The sequence below is a fragment of the Enhydra lutris genome, unplaced genomic scaffold, assembly GCF_002288905.1.
Source record: "Enhydra lutris kenyoni isolate GAN:26980312 unplaced genomic scaffold, ASM228890v2 scaffoldscaffold8, whole genome shotgun sequence".
Taxonomy (NCBI): Eukaryota; Metazoa; Chordata; class Mammalia; order Carnivora; family Mustelidae; genus Enhydra; species Enhydra lutris.
Genome location: NW_019154092.1, coordinates 3,622,665 through 3,643,410, shown reverse-complemented (window position 1 = coordinate 3,643,410; position 20,746 = coordinate 3,622,665). Strand labels below are relative to the sequence as shown.

Here is a 20,746-nt window from a genome sequence, read left to right as displayed (position 1 = left end):
GTGGTAGGCTGCAAAGGGCAGCTGGACCAGAGCAGGGAACTGGACACTGTGCAACACACATATCCTGCCAAGGCTCTAGGAGCCACACCCTGGGTCCCTGTGCTGGCCAGACTGAAACCGGGCAGTCCCTGCTTAGGCAACTACAATGGTGCCAAATACGAAAGTGAACCATAGCCAGAGAAACCAGAGACTTTCAGATTAAAAACTGGACTGAGCTGCTTATTCATTCAACCACCAACCAAGCAAGATGGTGGTATCATAAAGGCCACAACACAAAAGATAGATTGTCTTGGATGTTATCTTGAAACCAGCCGTTCCTAACCCTTGCTCTACTAACCCTGGAGAATTTTCCATTATCGCAACAAGTCAAAAATTTCTCAAGTCAACTGTCATTTACTGAGTTAAAGTTTACCACAATAATAGCCACAGACAAGTGGATGGGGGTCCTGTAAGACCTCCCATTCTCCCCCCACCAACCACCCATCCCCTGCTCCCCACTGGGGCTCAACAGTGGAGCCTGCTCAGAGAAGCTGCTGTGGCAAAGTAAAGTTCCATCCTCCAAAAAGGCTGCTGGAGCCACACATGCCCTGCCTGCCTAGGCCAGGCCGACTCCCGGCACCAGAAGGGCAGTCACCCTTCCCGTTTCTGCCACCCTGTATCAGAGTGCCGTGCAAGCTATACAGCCCGGGCATCATCAACTGCAACAACCAGTCCTAAGGGCCTTGGCGGGCTGTGGGGAGCCAAGTACCAGGCTCTCCAACATGCCCTGGAAGCCTCCCTGAACACCACTGTTCCACAGCTGGGTTCTTCAGACCTAGACTTGAAGATGAGGCTTTTCTGGAGGACCTAGTCCTTTTGAGATTGTGTCTGGGGATTAGGCTCTGCGACCTCTCTGTGGCCCATCTATGATAATAAAGCAGAGAATATAGACATCTGACTGCCACGGGCACTCTGCCGTATTTTATAATAGTATCAGTCTAAAACAAAGACAACAATCTAAGGAACATTTATTCAAGAAAAATGACTGGATCTTGGCAAGACAATGAGTTTTGTAGCATTTTAACTTGGCCCATTCCTGTCTCCTCTTCCCAGCTCTATAGTAGCCTTAGGAACCAGCAACCCCAGAGCCACTGAAGAAGGCAGGATGGTTCCCCAATACTCCGACCCCAGAGAACCATCACTATCTGGCCCAGGTGGCAGGTCTACAGAAAAGCCCCATTTTAAAACCTGCCTTTGAGGGGCGCCTGGGTGGTTCAGTGGGTTAAAGCCTCTGCCTTTGGCTCAGGTCATGATCTCAGGGTCCTGGGGTTGAGCCCCCCATCGGGCTCTCTGCTCAGCAGGGAGCCTGCTTCCTCCTCTCTCTCTGCCTGCTTGTGATCTCTGTCTGTCAAATAAATAAATAAATAATAAAATAAAATAAAAAAATAAAATAAAACCTGCCTTTGTGTGATCCAACTAAGAGCTCACTCTGTGAAAATATCCCAACTTCCCAAGAAATCTGTCAAAAATAATCAGTGACAACTGTTTCCTACTGCAACTGCATGAGGCTGGAATACCAGCTGGCAAGCAAGAGGCAGGTCAGAAAACATAAAAGGGAATGTAGAGAATGAGACAGATGCCCATTAAGGGACTTTGAAAAGCTCTAACTTGCCTGGGGATCTAGGTGGCCACGCGCATGCCCAGGAGACCCAAGGAAGCCCAAATCTCTCACCCAATTGATCTGGACGCTCCGTGCAAGTGGGAAGTAAAGGCTAAGATACAGTTGTCAACTACTATAGCATTAAAGGTGACCCCAACATGCATAAAAAGTCCCCTGGCAAAGGAGACTTACTGGTTTAGGTCAAGAAATATCTGATCTGGATTTCACAGAATAGACTGGAAAAGTCACTGTTATGGGCTGAAATATATCTCTCCACAAATTCATATATTCATAAATTCATATACTGAAATCTTAACTCCCAGTATGCCATTATGTGACCTTTTCTGCAGCCTTACAGAGATAATCAAGTTAAAATCAGATCATTAGGGTGGGCCCTAAATTCAATATAAAGAGGAGATTTGGAAACAAACACACACACCACACACGGAGAAAGCGCGCGCGTGCACACACACACACACAGCCTCTTAGTTATCTCCAACAGCTATCTCCAAGTGAAGGAAAGAGGCCTGAAAGAAATCCTTCCCTCCCAGCCCCCAGAAGGAACCAACCCTGCTGACACTTGCAGATGTCAATTGTGAGGCAAAAAATTTCTGTCTAAATCACCCAGGTTGTGATATGTTGTTATGCCAATGTTAGCAAACTAACAAAATCACTAATAAGTCGACAGCAGCAAAAACAACAAATCTTGGGAAGGGGAGGTAATCTGATATCTAGAGTTGCCACATTATTTTAAATGTCCCAGATTTCAACAAAAGAAATCATGAGATAGGAAATGAAACACAAATGTATATGCCCTACAAGATGCAGGAAAGCAGTCAATATAAGCCATCCCTGAGGAAACCAGACTTTAAAATAGCTATAATAAATATGCTCAAAAAAGTAAAAAAAAAAAAAAAAAAAAAAAAGGCATGTATAAAGAATTAGAAATTAGAAGAAACCACAAGAACGATATCTCACCAAACAGTAAAGACATAGACATAGAAATTATAAAAAATTCACTAGAGGGTTCAAAAGCAGATTCGGTCAGAACAAAGATCAGCAAACTTAAGATAGGCAAACTGAAGGCATGCCTGGGTGGCTCGAACAGTTAAGCTTCTGACCCTCAATCTCAGGGTCATGAGTTCAAGCCCCCGCACTGGTTGTGCTCCATGCTAGGTAGGCATGGAGCCTACTTGAAGGAGAAGGAAAAAAAAAAAAAAAAGGCGAATCGAAAATATCCAGTCTGAGGAACATTAAAAAAAAAAAAAGAAAAAGACCAGTGACTATGATATCTGTGTGTCTAAGCCTAGTGGGATACTGTGGGAGTGTACCAGCTTACATATAATGGGAGTCCCAGAAAGAGAGGAGAAATAAAAGAGCAAAAAAATATATGTGAGGAAACAAAGTCTATAACTTCCCAAAGATGAGAAACATTACATATTCAAGAAGTTCAACAAATTCCAAAAATGTAAGCTAAAGAAATCTATACCTAGATATCCCAGTCAAAGGCCAAAGAGAAAACCTTGGAAACAATAAGAGAGAAACAATTCATCAATAATGTGACTCTCAGGGCGCCTGGGCGGCTCAGTTGGTTAAGCGACTGCCTTCAGCTCAGGTCATGATCCTGGAGTCCCAGGATCGAGTCCCGCATCAGGCTCCCAGCTCCACGGGAAGTCTGCTTCTCCCTCTGACCTTCTCCTCGCTCATGCTCTCTCTCACTGTCTCTCTCTTCTCTCAAATAAATAAATAAAATTAAAAATAATAATAATAATAATGTGACTCTCAGTAAGATGAACAGCTTACTTCTCATTTGTCGTAGAGGCCAGAAGGCAGTAGGATGACATAGTCCCACCATGAAGAAAAGAATGTCAACCAAGAATTCAGTAACAAAACTATGCTTTTAAAAAGGGAATCGTGGGCACCTGGGTGGCTCGGTTAAGCCTCTGCCTTCGGCTCAGGTCATGATCTCAGGGTCCTGGGATCGAGCCCTGCGTCAGGCTCTCTGCACAGCAGGTAGCCTGCTTCCCCTCCCTCTCTGCCTATCTCTCTGCCTACTTGTGATCTCTGTCTGTGGAATAAATAAAAATCTTTAAAAAAAATAAAAAATTTTTAAAAAAAGGGAATCGTTACAACATTCTCAGTTCAGTAAAACCTGAGAGAATCCACTGCTAGTAGAACTGTCCCCCAAGAAATACTAAAAGCCTTCCCTCTGAAATAAAAGGAACACTACAGACTGTTAACAAACTGAGGGCACTACAGAAAGTAAAGGTAAGGGGCACCTGGGTGGCTCAGTGGGTTAAAGCCTCTGCCTTCGGCTCAGGTCATGATCCCAGAGTCCTGGGATCGAGCCCCGCGGCGGGCTCTCTGCTCAGCAGGGAGCCTGCTTTCTCCTCTCTCTCCCTCTGCCTGCCTCTCTGCCTACTTGTAATCTCTGTCTGTCAAATTAAAAAAAAAAAAAAAAAAATCTTTAAAACAAAAAAAAAAAGAAAGTAAAGGTAACTACAGTAAATAAAAGACAGTGTAAACATATATTTTGACTCTTTGTCCTACCTTAATTAAAAGACAACTACATAAAGCAATAATTATAAATCCATGTTTACGGACACACAATATACGGGGAGATATCATTTGTGACAGTGAAAGCACAAACATGGGTGTAAACAGAGCTACAGAGGAGCAAAGTTTTCGTATATGATTGAAGGTGGCAATAGTCCAAACCAGATTGTTTTCAGTTTAAATGTGATTGAAATGTGGTTAGGTCAACCACTGAGAAAATAACTGAAGTATTTAAGGCAAAGAAAGAAGTAATGGAGGAACTGAGAAACAAAAAGACATAGAACAGAAAGCAAACAATGTAATGGCATACATCAATTCTACCTTATCAGTAATTACATTTCAATGGACTATGTACCCAACCCCACTGAAAAAACAAAAACAAAAGTCAATAAACTGAAATTAAAAGTGGTGCCTGGCTGGCTCAGTCAGTGGAGCATAGGACTCTTGATCTCAGGATTTTGAGTTCAAGCCCCACGCTAGGTACAGAGATTACTTAAAAAAAAAAAAATCTTTTGGGGCACCTGGATGGCTCCATCAGTTAAGCGTCCAACTCTTCATTTTGGGGCAGGTCATGGTCTCATGGATGGTGGGATGGATGGAGCAGGGTAGCTCCACACTCAGTGAGAAGTCTGCATGGGGATTTTCTCTCCCTTTGACGCTTCTCCCACTCTCATTCACACTCTCTCTCAAATAAATTAATTCTTTAAAAATAAAATAAAATGAGGGGTGCCTGGGTGGCTCAGTGGGTTAAAGCCTCTGCCTTCGGCTCAGGTCATGATCCCAGGGTCCTGGGATCAAGCCCTGCGCCGGGCTCTCTGCTCAGTGGGGTGCCTGTTTCCCTTCCTCTCTCTCTGCCTGCCTCTCTGTCTACTTGTGATCTCTGTCTGTCAAATAAATAAAATCTTATAAAAAAATAAAGAAATAAAATTAAATAAAATGAATCTTCCAAAAAAAATTGCTCTGGTAGGTCCTCTGATCTAAAGGCAGAGACTGATAGAAGGATAAACACAAAACCCAATTATATGCTGTCTATAAGACATGTTTAGATTCAAAGTTACAAAGAGGCTTAAAAGATATAAAGAGGGAAAACACATATCACGCAGAGTAATTTAGGGAGTAGGAGTGACTATCAGATAAAACTGACTCTAAGATAAAAACTGTTACTAGAAATAAAGGATACTTAAAAACGGCAAAGGGCCCATCCATCAAGATGACGTAACTATTATAAACATTAAACAGAACTGAATTCTAGTTTCAACACTTGTGACACCAAGTGAGTGGGTCTTCCACACCAGGCAGCTCTACCGCTGCCAGGAGCCGCAGCAGACTCCACAGCTTAAGGGCTCAGACCCATAAGACTGTTGCCACCACTTGACTTCAAGTCCACGTTGTCACCTGTGCTTCTCACTGAGCAACTGCACAATGCCAGTTCCCAACCCTTCCTCAGCTTCAATAATTTCCCAGACAGCTCACAGAGAACTGGTTTATTACAGAAGGATAGGGCTTAGGAACACCCAGATGGAAAAGATAAATACGGCAAAGTATAAAGGAAGGGGTACAGAGCATCCACACCTTCTCTGCGCATGCCATCTTTTTAGCACCTCAATGTGTTCACCAACCCAGAAGCTCTCTGAACCACTCAGTTTTGTTTTGTTTTTTTTTAAGGAAGGCTTTACTACACAGGCACAACTGATTACATCATTGGCCATTACTGATCAGCTCAACATCCACTGCCTCCTAAACACACACACACTACACACATGCCGGGGCAAGGGCAGAGGCTGAAAGTTCTAACCCTCCTGGCAGATTCCACAAAGGGATGGTCCAAAAGTCACTTGATTAACATGAACTCAGGTGTGGTTGAAAGAGATGTGTTAGGGGAATCTGGCTGGCTCAGTCGGTGGAACATGCAACTCTTGACATTGGGGTCTTGAGTTTGAGCCCCAGGTTGGTGATAGAGATGACTTAAATAAATAAAAGTAACAAAAGGAAGGAAAGAAGGAAGGAAGGAAGGAAGGAAAGGGAAGGGGAGGGATGGGATAAATGGATATTAAAAATAAGAAAATAAGAAAAGACATTCCATTCTCCTTTATCAACCTGCAGCTTTTTAAAGAAGTTGGGACAAAAAACAAACAATATATTGTAGAAGCTCTGCACCAGGAACCAAGAACAAAGGCCAAACATACATTTCTTATTATATCACAATACCACAAACATGTATGTATCTAACAACAGCCCCAAAATACATTAAGCAAAAATGGAGAGAACTGAAGGAACACATAATTCAAGAGTAACAGCTGGAGACTCCAATACCCATTCTCAACAACAGACAGAAGGAAGACAGGGCACCTGAGTGGCTCAGCCAGTTGGGCATCCGACTCTTGATTTTGGCTCAGGCTGAGACCTCAGGGTCGTGAGACAGAGTCCTGAGCTGGACTCCAACTTCATGCTGGGCATGGAGCTTGCTTAGGATTCTCTCTCTCCGTCTCCCTCTGCCCCACCCACCCATGCACATGTGTACACAGGGGCTCTCACTCTCTCTTAAGGGGAAAAAAAAAACCAAAAAACAAAAACAGATAGAAGAACAAGGCAGAAGACCAACAAAGATATAGAATAAATACCATTCGCCAACTGGACCTAACCGACACCTGCTTCACCTAGTAACAGCAGGAAGCACACTCGCCTCCTGCACACATGTTAACACTCTCCAGGGCAGATGGTATGGTAGGTCCTAAGACAAGCCTCAGTGAACTTAAAAGGACTGGTCAAAACCATACAAACTATGTTTTCAAACCACACAGGAATTAAATAAAGACCAACAACTAAAGGAAATTTGGGGAAATTCACAAATATATGAAAAGTAAAATGACCAATCGTTCAAGGAAGAAATTACAAGAGAAATTAGCAAAATACTCGGAAATGAACGAAAACAGAAACACAACACAGTAAAGCTTATGTGCTGCAGTTAAAGTAGTACACAGAAGAAAATTTATGGCCATAAATTCCAGTATTTAAAAAGAACACCTCAGGGACACCTGGGTGGCTCAGTTGGTTAAGCGGCTGCTTTCGGCTCAGGTCATGATCCCAGGGTCCTGGGATCGAGTCCCACATCGGGATCCTTGCTCAGCAGGGAGCCTGCTTCTCCCTCTGCCTCTGCCTGCCACTCTATCTGCCTGTGCTCACTCTCGCTCTCTCTCTCTCTCTCTCTGACAAATAAATAAATAAAATCTTAAAAAAAAAAAAAAAAAAAAAAAAAGAACACCTCAAATAAATACCCTAACCTGAAGACACTAGAAAAAAAGAACTAAACCTAAGGCTGGCCAAAGAAAGGATATAAAGGCTACAGCAGAAATAAATGAAACAGAAAACAAAAAAGCCAATAGGAAAACAAACAAGCAAACAAAATCAGAAATTGGATCTTTGAAAGATCAACAACAGTGACAAACTTTAGACTGACCAAGAGAAAAAAGGAGACTGAAACAACGAAAATCAGGAATGAACATAGGAGCAGCACAAACTTAACAAAATATAGCAAGTCACGAGGGAATACTATGAAAGAATGTATGCCAATAAAGGAGACAGCCTAGGTCAAACGGAAAAATTCCTATGAAGACACAAAGTTCCCAAACCAGCTCAAAAAGGAGCAGGATATCTGACGATAAGTACATGAGGGGTGCCTGGGTGGCTCAGTCAGTTAAGCATTTCCCCTCGGCTCAGGTCATGCTCTCACCGTCCTGGGATCGAGCCCTGCATCCGGCTCCTTTCTCAACATGGAGCCTGCTTCCCCCTCTCTCTCTAGCTGCCGCTCCCCTTGTTTGTGCTCTCTCTCTGCCAAATAAATAAGACCTTTAAAAAAAAAAGAAAGAAAGAAAAAGAAGCACACATGAAAAGATTGAATCAGTAATTAAATAATCTCAAAGTCAAGTCTAGACTCAGATGGTTTCACTGGTGAATTCTACCAAATGCTTAAAAATTAATACCAACCTTTCATAAGCTATTCCACACAAGAGAAGAGAGGAATACTTTCCACCTCATTCTGTAAAGACAGTATTTCCCCAACACCAACACCACAAGAAAACTACAGACCAGTATTCCTCATAAATACAGCTAAAGTCCGTAACAAAATACCAGCACTCTAAATCCAGCATACATAAAACTTACATATACCACAACCAAGTGGGATTTGTCCCAGAAATTCAAGGTTGCTTTACTATTCAAAAACTTATGCAATATACCACCATATGAGTAAAAAAGACAAAAACCACACAATCATCTCAATAGAAGCAGGAGAAACATTTGACAAAATCCAACAACCATTCCTGAAAAAAAAAAAAAACTCTCAGCAAAACAGAAGGAAACTTCTTCAATCAGTTAAAACCCAGAGCTAACACCTGGTGGCTTAAAAAGAAGCCAGTCAATAATGAACCACATGTCATATGATTCCACTGATACGAAGTGTCCAGAGCTGGCAAATCCATCAAAACAGAAAGGGGATTAGTGGTTGCCAAGGGTTGAGGGGCTGGGGGACAGGAAGAAATCAGGAGTGATTGCTAACAGGTATAGGATTTCCTTTTAGAGAGATGAAAATATTCTAAGATTCTATCACTGCGATGATTGCACAACTCTGAATATACAAAAATCCACTCAACAGTATAGTTTAAGGGACCAAAATTTATGGTACATATAGATCAATAAAGCCGTTATAAAAGAATGCCTTCTTCAGAGTTTGAAAAGCCCTCACTACACATAACCACAGAATCATATTTACCCAAAAAGGTTTACAAATAGTTTTAAACAGTTCTTAATACAGAGAACAACATAACTTACAGACTCTGTCTCAAAGACAGATTCCCACCATGGATCTACACTCAGGAGAGCTGACAGTGCGCATTTTTTACCCCCCATTGCAAGACACGGAGGACAAAAATCTCAGAAAAAAAATGACATTCCCCCCAACTTGCTTGCACAAAGACAAACAAGTTTCCCCTTTTATGAAAGATTAACAAATGAAAACCACCTGGAGCTGGGATGACTAAATCCACAGCTCGCACTAGCCTGGAGGGAGGTGGGCAGTGACGCAGGCGCTGCATTGGAGCCACAGCTCTAGACAGCAGGACTAGGAAACTCACCTCAAGCTCTTCACTATCTTTGGGCTTCTCCTCAGAGGTCTGTTTGACAAAGTCAGGGATAAGGATCTCCAGCGTAGCCCGGGCTATGAAAAGAAAAACCCCAAAGGTGAGGGCTTGGGCCCAGCTTCCGGACTCCAGAGCAAGCCACACGCCAGCTCCTGTGCAGGGCCAAGGTTCCCAGGGCTGAGAGGGAAGCGAGGGCCCTGGGCAACAGCAGCGTTTCAGAGGCAGGCAGAGGAGAGGCTGGAGGAGCACATCCTGAGCAAAGGACGCAGTGGGGCAAGTGTGAGGCTGTGGGCAGCCTCGGAAGCCACAAAAGCTGTATGTTCTCTTGCCCTGAGGCGCTTGTAGCAGGCAAGGCCAGAGAGATGTTTCAGAGAAATCACGGTGGTGGCGTGCAGGCAAATGGCTCAGCAGGACCCAGGCCAAGTAGTGAGGCCAGGAGACTGAACAGGCTGCTGTGAGTATGGGAGGGAAAAGCAGTGAGACCGGACAGATGCTCTTGAGAAAGCGTCTGCAGGACCGAGCAGAGGGATGGCTCAGTGCCGAGCAGAGATTTCTAAATGAGCAGGCTGCCACTCACACTGGGGTGAGGAAGTGGGGGCGCTGGGGAATGGGGAGGGGTAACAACCAGTCCCTACAGAGTCGGAGGTGCTGGCAAGACATCCAAGTGAATTATCTAGAGAGCAGCTGAGGTCTGAGCAGAGGAAGTGGATCCTCACACATGGGGAGAGCACAGCCCTGCTGCCAGGATGCTTCCACTCCTACCATGCGCCCTACTCTGTGAGCCCTCTGCCCCATGACCTTGGCAGCACTAATTTGTTGAGCTGAAAAACCCTTTTGGCACAATCTCTCTAAAATGGACAGGAGGCCTTCCCAGAGGAGTGTAGTGTGTGAGCCCAGTACAGCCCCAGAGAAGGAAGGACAAAAAGTGACATATCCTCCCAACCATCCTCAGCATACACCACAAAAGAAAGCAACTCCAAGGTAAACTCTGAGTCCCACAAACAAAAGCACTTTCACCACCTGAGATCTGGTAAGAAAGTGATGAAGCCGACATACTTCACGTGGGTACAGGGCAGACCTGCTTTGGAAGACACTACAGCAGAGGCAGAAACCTTAAGAATTGAACTGTGGACACCAGGCCTGTGCACACCCCCAACACCCACCCTAAAATGTGCTCCATGTCCAAGAAGAGGCCACGTAACCCTGACGGTGAAGCAGAATGGCTTCCCTTAACTGGAAAAGGAAAACATAGGCCTTCCCAGGAATCTGACCAATTACCTTCAGTCCCAAATCTAGAGATTGGAGGACTCAGAAAATCATCCTCACACATGTCAAAACCATTCAGGAAAATCCCTCTTTGTCATCTAGCATGCCCACATTTTGCTCGATTTATATACAAACCCATAGAATGTGTATTCACCATGACCCAGTTGGCTCTGTGAGCAGTGGGGACAAGGGTAGGAAATTCTAGCCCAGCTGCCACATAGCAGAGAAGGTTTGAGTTCTCTAGTTTTATTTCTCACATTTTACTTCCTATTTGAGTCTTTGAGCACATACTTTTTAAAAAACCAAATGGCTTTGGCCCACCCCCAGCCCTCCCAAGCCAAGGGGAGGGGTGGACACTGTGGGTAGCATGGGTCTCTGACATCTAAGTAGCCACATTACCAGCTTTGTTCTTCGCAAGTTTTTTGCTGCTTGCAGTTCCAGATCCATAGGTCACACCATCAATGGTCACCGAGGCACCAAAAGGTTCACTTGGGTTCTCTTAAAATTAAAATCATGGTTTTAAAAATGCTTGCTGAGACATTAAAAGCATGCATACGTGCACATATACAATCTGCTAGCACCAACAGATAAGGTAGGGTTGGGGCTACTGCTGGAAGGGAGACATGGGCGCTCCCTGAGGCACGGAGACAGGGCCAAGGACTGGGTAGCAGGCAGACAGCATGCCAGGAAAACTGGGAAACAGAGGACCAATAAGCTGGAGGGGAACAGGAGGCCAGAGGCCAAGCCAACAGGCACAAGGAACAATGTCTGTGAAAGATGGACAGAGGACTGTGAAGAACAGAGATGTACAGACGCAGGACGCCAAGCAACGACATGAAACGATGAGTGACGCCTGGGTTCAGGGTTCCCCGGGGAAGATAAACTGGTTTTCACAAAGGTGTGATGCAGATGACAACAGGAGACAGCTGGTGGGAAATGCAGGCCTGAGGCCCCTTCACCCACCTGGGGGCAAGTGGAGACAGTGAGAGGGCCTTCCTCAGAGCAAGGGATGAGAGAAAGGTGGGAGTGGGGGTAGTGGGAATGAAGAAAGGGGGAGGCAGGGGCATCTGCCCGCAGAAGGGGTATACGGCTGGGAAACCAACCTGCCCCTCTGCAGCACCCTTCTCCCTGCCATGCCCTTTCACTTCTCTCCCAGCAGAGTGGGGTTAACGGTCAGTTCCCGCCTCCCCAGCTATGGCCCCAGTGAGGTGTAGGATTCTTCAAGGCTGAGGTGAGGGAGGTCAAACTTACCACATTCAAAGAAATTATAAACGGGGCGGACCTTGAGGACACGCTGCATGTACTCGTGCAGGATGCAGACCTCGGACTTCCCGTTGGGGTTAATGACAAACTCTGTGACAAGAAGGCCTATCTCAGCAACAGCGTGAGGACCTGTGGCAAGCTAGCTCTCAGGGCCAGGCACCATCCACGTTAGCGCCTCACTGAATTAGGGGTTCACCAACATGAACGCAGTGCACCTCTGCATTCATAGGATCGACATAAGCTTAGAAGTAAAATGCAACTCACACACACAACATACGTTCTAAGACCATCAAGTGAAAAACAACAGGATCACCCATCTGCCGAAGAGAAAATTTACACACCCCAACTCACCTTTCTTTGTGGGTGCATCCTGCACAGACAGGGTGATGAGCTTCTGATTGGCTGGCAGGATGGGCCTCTCAGACTCGGCCTGTTTCCGTTTCATTTCTCGGTTAAACTGCCGCCGCTCGGCCCAAGTCCTGAATTTCTTCACAGTGACTTGCTCAAAGTCAAAACGCTTTTCCAGGTAGTTCCGAAACTCCTCAAGATCTGTGTGGATTTACCACAGAACAAAACTACTAACTTCCAACCTAAGAGTCATGTTTCCTCCGTCCAGTGAGTAGGATGGTGCTAGGCTGCCCATCAAACAGGTCCTGCCATGCCATTCCCCATTCCCTTTTCCTTCTGAAGGGCAAGGAAAGCAAAGAATCAGGTCCTTTTTTGTTTTCTTTCTTTTAAGATTTTACTTATCTATTTGAGAGAGAGAGAGCGCGCGCAAGTGAGAAGAACACAAGTGCGGGAGAAGGGCAGAAGGAGAGGGAGAAGGAGAGGGAGAAATATGGGGCTCGATCCCAGCACCCTGCGATCACCACCTGAGCCTCAGGCAGACTCGTAACCAACTGAGCTACCCAGGCACCCCTGAATCAGGTCCTGTCACTCAAATTACTCAGGAAGGTCCCATATGGGCAAAGTTCTGAGATGCTCTTTTAGTCTATTTGGAACAAGGACAAGAAGAAAAAAAGCTTTAAAAACAACAACAACAACAAACCAGCTGGCCTTCAAGACTTTTCTTCCCATATCAAAACAAGTACCACAGTGGCTGAAGCACTGTGCACCTTGTGCTCTCCCCTCCAGCCACCCTGGCTGCTCGCACACTCAGCAACACACCCAGGCAGCTGCGGCCCTGGCACCTGCCATGCCTCTCCCAACACAGACACTGGGCCGGTCCTACTGCTCACCACCCACCCCACTCAGTGACATTCCCAGGGGCCTCCTGCTTTTATTGTTGTACCCACTATCCCTCTCTCTCCCAAGATATCCTAGAGGCTCACATCACCCTCACTGGTTTCTTACTCAAGTGTAAGCCCTGAGGCAGGGATTCTTGGGCCTCACACTCAGCCCTAAGAACAATACGTGCAGAAGCAGAGGGAGGAGTTCTACATGCAAGACCGAGAAATACCTGGTTAAAGCACTGGGCTGTGAAACAATATACCTGCACCCACTTGATCACACCCCTAAACCATGTATTTCTTTACACGTGAACGCAAGGAAGGAAGTCTGGAAACAAGTCCAAGTGGTCACCTCTCCCACGGGACTAAAATTAGAAGTGAAACGCAGGTGTTGTCCGGAAAGCAAGAACACATTCAGGTGTCATGTGTGCGTAAAAGATGGATTTGAAGAAAGAAACCATTATGTTGAGGTCTTAAAGCAAAAGTTCCTGTCCAGCTGGGTCCTGAGAAAAGTCCCGATACAGACAGAAGACAGGGGAAGCTGACGTGGATGGGGAGGGAGGCAAAAGGCAGGCAGGTTGGGGGGAGAAGGCAGTCAGTGCACGGGAGAAGCTGGGGGCCAGTGACACACCCTGCCTTTCCCCAGATGCTTAAGGCTCCATCTGGCCCTCTCCACCAAGGCCACCCCTCCCTCAGCAGTGGTGCCTCCTCCCAACCCCCACTCTGCCCTAGCTTTTCTAGGCTCCTCACACCTAAGAGTTACAAGAAAGGCTGGGCAGCAATATTCAGACAATATCTAAATAGCAATAACCAAAAACCCTAAAAACACCAAGTCCTCTTTGAAAGAGATTCAGCAGGTGAGCTGAGATGTCTGCCACCACTGTAGAGACAGTTAAGACTTGCATGGGTAGGCCTAAGCAAAAAAACACAGAAGAGAGAAGAGAAACACCAACACAGAGCCAAAAGCCATCATGGGGTTGAAGAGCGGGAACATCTACAGAATAGTGGCTGTCTCTCAGTACTGAATCTGTGGATTGAAGAAGTTCATTGTGAGTGTATCAGGATAGATCAAAACGACACCATGGGAGCACATCCTACTGAAAAACCAGGATTTCAGGAAATGTCACAAAAGTGACCAGAGAAAGGCCAGTCCGCACTGACAGCAGCCATGTCCATGGCAGCACCAGCCATGCGGGGCCCACAGACCAAGGCAGGTCCTAAGATCAGGGAGACAGGCATTTCCCACCACCACGTTAAGAGTGGAGAGAGGTCCATAGAAGTCCCTTCCTCACAGAAAAAAGCAGAACAGGTGGCCTTCAGCAGGAGGAACGTGACCCTAAGGAAGGCGTAGAGTGCAGTCTTTTCCCTGCAGATGGATCCCAGCCAGCAAGGAAGGAAGGAAAGTTCACCCCAGAAACTTACCAACTGATTCGTCTTTGCACACCTCAACCTTGGCCTTCACCTGCCCCAGGGCCCCAGGGGCAGCCTCAGCCCCCAGTGGGTCCTTCTCATCTAGGGCCCCCGAGTCAGCTCCTATGGAGTCGGGCTCTTCCAGGGGGAACTCCAACTCCGCAGATCGGCTCAGGGGCTTGACAGGGGACACTTCCCCACTGGGGGCGAGCTCACTGTTTTGCTCTCTTTCCTCATTGTCCTTCATTTTCTTGTAATGAAGACATGGAATGCTGCTCAGAGGAGGATCATGTTTCTGTGGATAGTGAAATTGCAACACAGATTACAAGGATGACCCCGGAGTTCCGAACATCTGAAGCCTTCCACTTGCCTCTTCCTGGCTACCATGCAAACACAGCATGTGCATGTTCGGTCTGCAAACTTACAAGACTAAATTCATGACTGATGCATCCCCTACCCGTATGCTTCCCGTTCCCAGGAAGTATGGCCTGGACCAGGTGACCACCCGAGACTCTCTGTGTAGGTACACTGGGATTCCAGAGTTATGGAATGTCATGATCCACCCATCGGGCAATGGTTCTGTAGGAGGACGGCCACGACCTGCACGGAAGACAAGAGCATCCCACAATCACTTCAAAAACACTTGGGAGTTGTAGAGATAGCTTCAAAATTACGACACATGGCAGATAAAAATAGCAGAGTCAACTGAAGATTGAAAAGAACATCTAACGAACTAGGGGAGTAGGGGAGTACCCCACCCCCCACCAGACAGAGCCTACCCCAGCCCTGCCTGCCACTCAGCACCGCCCATGCATGAACTCTGTTCTCAATGCTGTGCTTGTTTATATGGCTCCAATCCAGAGAATCTAAGTCCCTCCTCAACCAGGAAGCTGTCTGCCTTGTTCACTGCTGTCCTCTTGGGCCTAGAAGAGCACGTGGTACATGAAGGAGCCTGGGACAAGGTTCTGCAAGACACGAGTCCTGGCCTCAGCTGCTGTCTGCAAGCTGTGGGGACCCCGGTCCTCAATCCCTCACTGCCCGCCTCGGCTGTGGCCAGAGGCGCCCCAGGGGCTGAGTAAGCTTTGCTAATCAATTGCATGTCTGCTGACCACTGCTCCCATGACTCAACAGCAAGTGTTCCTTGTACCTGAGCTGCACACTCTCACTGGCAAATGAAACACTACTTCCAATTCATTCGTTTTTTTTTTTTAATTAAATTTAATTTTTTTAAAAGACTCTATTTATTTATTTTACACAGAGAGAAATCACAAGTAGGCAGAGAGGCATGCAGGGGGTCGGGGTGGGAGTGGGAAAGCAGGCACCCTGCTGAGCAGAGAACCTGATGCAGGACCCTGAGATCATGACATGAGCCGAAGGCAGAGGCTTAACCCACTGAGCCAACCAGGTGCCCTCAATTCATATGTTTCTAAATCAGTTTTAAAACACTACTCCCTAAAAAAAAAAAAAAAAAAAAAAAAAAAACCACTACTCCCAATCCCTTCCTCACTTTACAGGCAGTCACAGAAAAAAGCTCAAGACGTATCACACACTTGATACCTGCCACTGACAGGCCCAGTGACTAGGAAAAATACAAAGACTTAACTGAAACTTAATTCTCTTAAGGAACTGGGAGCAAGTAATTTAGGAACAAAAGAAAAAAGCAAATGAAAATTTAAAAACATAGACATAATGAAATAGCATGAAGGACTCTCACGGACAAAGGAGTAGCCATCCCCGTGCCAGGTCCCCAGCTGACAATGTTAAGCCCTGGCCTGACATCAGAACGTAACAATACTGGCTTGATAGCTGATGCCAGGATGGCCCCCAGGAGGGAGCACTACAGGTCAGAGGTGCAGAGACACTGTCAGGCACTCTCCCCTACCCAGGCTAGAGCCAAGGAGCTGCCTTACACCAGCTTTGGGCTGAGTAAGGACAAAGAGAGGCAAACAAAATTCCAGCAAAGTACAACAAGGGACACAGATCCTACTCATTTGTGACAAGTAGAAGTCATAAAATTGGCCCAGCCATCTGAAGAGTTCACATGCAGCTTACACACAGCCTGTGAGTGAGGCCCGTGCTGCAGCTCCTGGAAGGCAGCACTGTGGGGCAGGCTGCCAGGCAGGTGAGGTGGAGCAGAAGGCTGCAGAGGGAAAGACACAGCAGTGCCCTGTGCAGGCAGGTCCAGTGGCAAGCCTGCAGTCATGGCCAGGCACTGTGAACCTAAACCAGGCCACTCATAACGGACAGGGCTTTGTGGCGCCTGGCACACCCAACCCATCCACTCTGCCGTGGGAGACTGCACCCCACCTACACCTCGTTTCCCTCCCATCACGCCCGGCCACCTTCTGCACCCCAGCCCTCAGCCTAAGGTCTCAACTGTGCTCCCGAGTCCCCATGCATCTGTTCAGTCTCATCGCACTGCCCAATGCCCAGCCCCACAGGCAACTCCAGGCCGACTGCTCCCCGCCAACCCCAAATCCAAGTGCACCTTTGGAACACCTTTACCCCTATCACAGGAGCTCCCACCCTGGCCACCTAAAGCACACACACCAGGCTGCAGCCATACGAGCTATGCTTTTAGACAAAAACTGTGTAACAACACCAGCCTGCTTCTACAGGCTTCTCCTGACACTTGGCAGAGAATCCAGAACCCAGACTGCAACCATCACCTGCCACAGTGCTGCACCCACCTCTGGCCTTGGCCTCACATTTCCACTTGTCCCTCTTCTCATCTCCCAGCAACAACACCATCCCCAACTCCTCACCCCATCAGAAGTGCCCCCCCATTCCCCTGAACAACACCAGCTACTCCGGTGTGCAACCACAGCGGACACCACAATCTGCACCCAGGTCATCGTGTATCTGGTGCACCCCTGTGTCTTGTCTGTTTCCCCTCATCACACGTGACTGTCCTTCCTCAAACATGTGCCCACTGCTCAGACCACTGCCTGGCACCCAAGGGCTCTCTAACCAGCACTTCTGCCGCCCCACGAACACACGACTTTCTACCTGGCTGACTTACTTTTTAGCACAGTTTTAATCTTGGTCATCATTGGCTGCACACTCGTCTCTCCATCAGATGGATGGTCACTGTCTCCTCCGTACTTCTCCTCCATTCTTCTCTTTTTGGGAGCACAAAGGCCCTCTTCCAGCAAAGCATCAACATCGTTGTCAAAATCATCCTGCAAAACATGCTGTTCAGACACCAGGGCCCCCAGAGCCCGTGTTCCTGTACCGCAGGCAAGCTCAACAGCATTACTGAGAACGGACACAGAAATGAGGCACTCTCAAGTGGGGGCCTAGGTATGCCTTTATGTTGCGTGATTATCTGAAAAACAAACAGGAAGAAACTGAAAACTGCAACCAACACACTTGACACTTGGCACAGGTGCACACGCCACCAGGAAGTGCTTCTCAGCAGCACCTTCCAACTCAGGCTGCATAAAGGGTACAAGGTCGACTGCTCAGCCAAACCTTTCTTTAGGAAAAATTTAAAAACTTGGATTTCTTACAGTTTTTTCTTTTCCACATTAACATTATTCCACCTCATATGAGTTTTTTTTTTTTCCTCTGCAACATCAGCTTTCAAAAGATGCTGCAGTTCCCAACACCTCTTTGGGTTTTGCTAAGAGTGCTCCAAAGGAGGGGTCGCCAACATACCTCATAGGAGAAGTTCAAGGCCTCTTCATCCACTCTGTCTCTCTGCACGATTGCTTTAGCCGTGAACCCGCCTGCTCCTTCTTCATCTAGCTCCAAATTGTCAGTAAAATCTTCTAACTCATCGAGCACTGCGTACTCCACTCTCTTTTCCTGATCCAGCTCATTCTCCTCATCCTTCTTATCAGCACTCTCACCCCCTATACCTACCCCGTTCCCAACACTCCCGCCAAAGGGACAAGCATGCACGTCTCCACTGACAGGGCTAAGGGCCAGACCACACTCTGCACGAGTGTCGCGCTCCACTCCTGTGTACAGCACCTTCCTGTCCTTACTCCTGCAGCTCTCGGTAAAGCTCACGCTAATCTTTACATCCTTAAGCAACTTAAGGTCAGGGGAGAACTTCCGGACCGCAGGTGCGTGCCGGGCGGTGCGCGGGCTGTGGCCACTACAGTTCGGGTCTATGAGGAGGCGGGCCTTAGAGAAGGATCCTTTGGAGAGAAGAGAAGCTCCGTAGAAGTTGAGCGGGTCCTCAGCAGGGGGTTCGGCCTGTCCATCACCACCAGAGCCAACGTCCATTACCTCTGCATCACTGGACGTTTGCAGGGGAGGTGGTGGAGACTGTTCACGGGGCAGCGCTTGGAGGGGGCAAGCTCGGATCTCCATCACCGCTTCTCCTGCGGGCTCACGCGGGAGAGGAGAGGGACTCTCATATGTCTCCATAGTAAAAGTGGTTAAGACTATTTTAAAAGACCAGAGTTTTAAAAAACCTTACATAAATCTATACAGCTAACATGCACAAGTCCGTTGAGACCCGGGTGCCGTCCTGCCCGCGCTGCACACGCTGGCGGCTTAGTCAAGCTGGCCACATTGCTCTTTTCATTAATGTAGACAGCTTTTAGAACCACTGCCTCAATTATTGGAAATCACAATGCACTCAGCTTAAATGACTGACGACTAAGCGAGTCTGTCTTCATGCCAAAGTGGCACCTTTCTTCTTCCACCTGCAAAGAGATTTAAAAACATCGTCACAAAATGACAGAAACCTTCTGCTTCCCTGGTACTGAGAATCAAGTGCTATTAACAGTGTAGTAAAGAATGTGAAATACTATTGCCTTAGAGAACCTTCTAGGCTTTAAAACAACTGCTCTACCTTCTTTCTTCAGAACCTAAATTATAATTTAAGTGCAAAATTAAATACCTTAATTGTCCACTGTAATTCCTACTTCAGAAGCAAAAAAAAATTATTAATGTTAAGGCTCAAAAGAAAATTTTTTTTTTAAACTAGGCTAAGCTTCACCGCAGCATTCCCCTAACTCAGTTTAATAGGTAAGCAAGCTCGCGGTGCAAGGCTGCCCTTTCCAGAACACACATAAGGTGTGTGGCCTCCCTCTGGCCATCAGAGCGATATGGATCCACTCACCTGCTAGGGCTGGGTCAGTCAGAGGGCGAGGGCGAGTGCGAGACCCTCAGCTCAACTCTGCGGCACTAGGGCCTCAGAGGTACGACCAGGCGCTCTGCTACCCAGGGACCCCAGGGCTCTCCTGGGCCCACAAGGTGGCACGTGGACCGAGACAGTGATGCAGCGTGCTGAGGTCGCCAGAGGTGGCATGGTTCTGTTCCCAGTAGAGGAGGGGGTGGTGGCTGTGGGGAAGGGAACCTGGCCAGGCTTGGTGGGGGGAGCCTCAGGAGACAGCTGGAGCCAAGGCATAGGAAGCCCTGGGTGCCATCCGGAACCTGGCTCCCTCCTGGGGGACAATAAGGAGCCACCAAGGGTGAAGTGATTCCCATGCCACAATTCAGCCCTTATTTGAAAAGGGAGACTGACAGCTGTGCCAGGCCCAGTGCCTATGCCCAAGGCATAGATGGCAGTCAGTCCTCCAGGCCAGAGCACAAAGGTATGAAATAGGCTCTGTTAACAGGGCTGGAGCCCTCAAGTACAGTGAAGACACAGAACTGACCACACTGCTGACCGAGTAGAGGTGGAGAGCAGAGACAAGAGGGAACTGAAGGCAAATGAGACTTCTCCTCTGGAGGGACACACGTGTTCCAGCATTCAGGCAGGAGCCTGCGGAGGAGAATGGATGGAGCCTCCAAGCAGACCTGTCCATTAGGTGCTGAGGCCATAGCTCTGGAGCTGTGACTGGCCCCGAAACAGAAGCCCAGAACGTATCAGCAAGGTGACAGTCACTAAAAGCACAGGAGAGAGGCTGCCCAGAGAGGCAACAAAGACCAAGAAGAGGGTTGAGGATGCAACTCTGGGAAGCTTCCCTTCAGAGAAATGACTACAAAAGGGATGATGTGAAAAGGCAGGTCAGAGAACAATCCAAAAACCCAGAGGTCTGCGGGGGGCCGGGCATCAAAGCAGAAGAAGCACGTGCAGATGCAAATGTGTATGCGCACACACTCCCACACCATGCAGACACACACACACGCATGAACATGCCATGCACACAGATGCAGATATGCACATGCATGCCCATGCCCACATAGGGCAGGCTTGACTGGCTATATGGACAGAACAGAAGACAGCAGATATCACACATTTAAGAAGTTTACAGTGAAGGAGTAGTGCGTGGTGGTTGTACTTT

The 20,746-nt window shown here is 47.4% G+C and overlaps 1 protein-coding gene across 3 annotated transcripts in view; it reads right to left on the bottom strand.

Annotated features, from left to right (window-relative positions):
• Positions 1 to 19,369, bottom strand: part of LOC111142423 (DGCR8, microprocessor complex subunit) — a 31,922-nt gene extending 12,553 nt beyond the window's left edge. For 2 of the 3 annotated variants that reach the window (XM_022495486.1, XM_022495484.1), the window contains exons 1-8: positions 18,159 to 19,368; positions 17,521 to 17,680; positions 14,956 to 15,098; positions 14,511 to 14,793; positions 12,211 to 12,408; positions 11,848 to 11,949; positions 10,996 to 11,094; positions 9,325 to 9,407 (exon numbers count right to left, since the gene is read on the bottom strand). In XM_022495486.1, the coding sequence (XP_022351194.1) occupies positions 9,325 to 9,407; positions 10,996 to 11,094; positions 11,848 to 11,949; positions 12,211 to 12,408; positions 14,511 to 14,793; positions 14,956 to 15,098; positions 17,521 to 17,680; positions 18,159 to 18,878 (1,788 nt within the window). In that variant the 5' untranslated portion in view covers positions 18,879 to 19,368. Of the gene's footprint in view, positions 1 to 9,324; positions 9,408 to 10,995; positions 11,095 to 11,847; positions 11,950 to 12,210; positions 12,409 to 14,510; positions 14,794 to 14,955; positions 15,099 to 17,520; positions 17,681 to 18,158 lie in introns of all 3 variants that reach the window. The other variant, XM_022495487.1, reaches the window with a different exon arrangement.
• Positions 19,370 to 20,746: the final 1,377 nt, after the last annotated feature.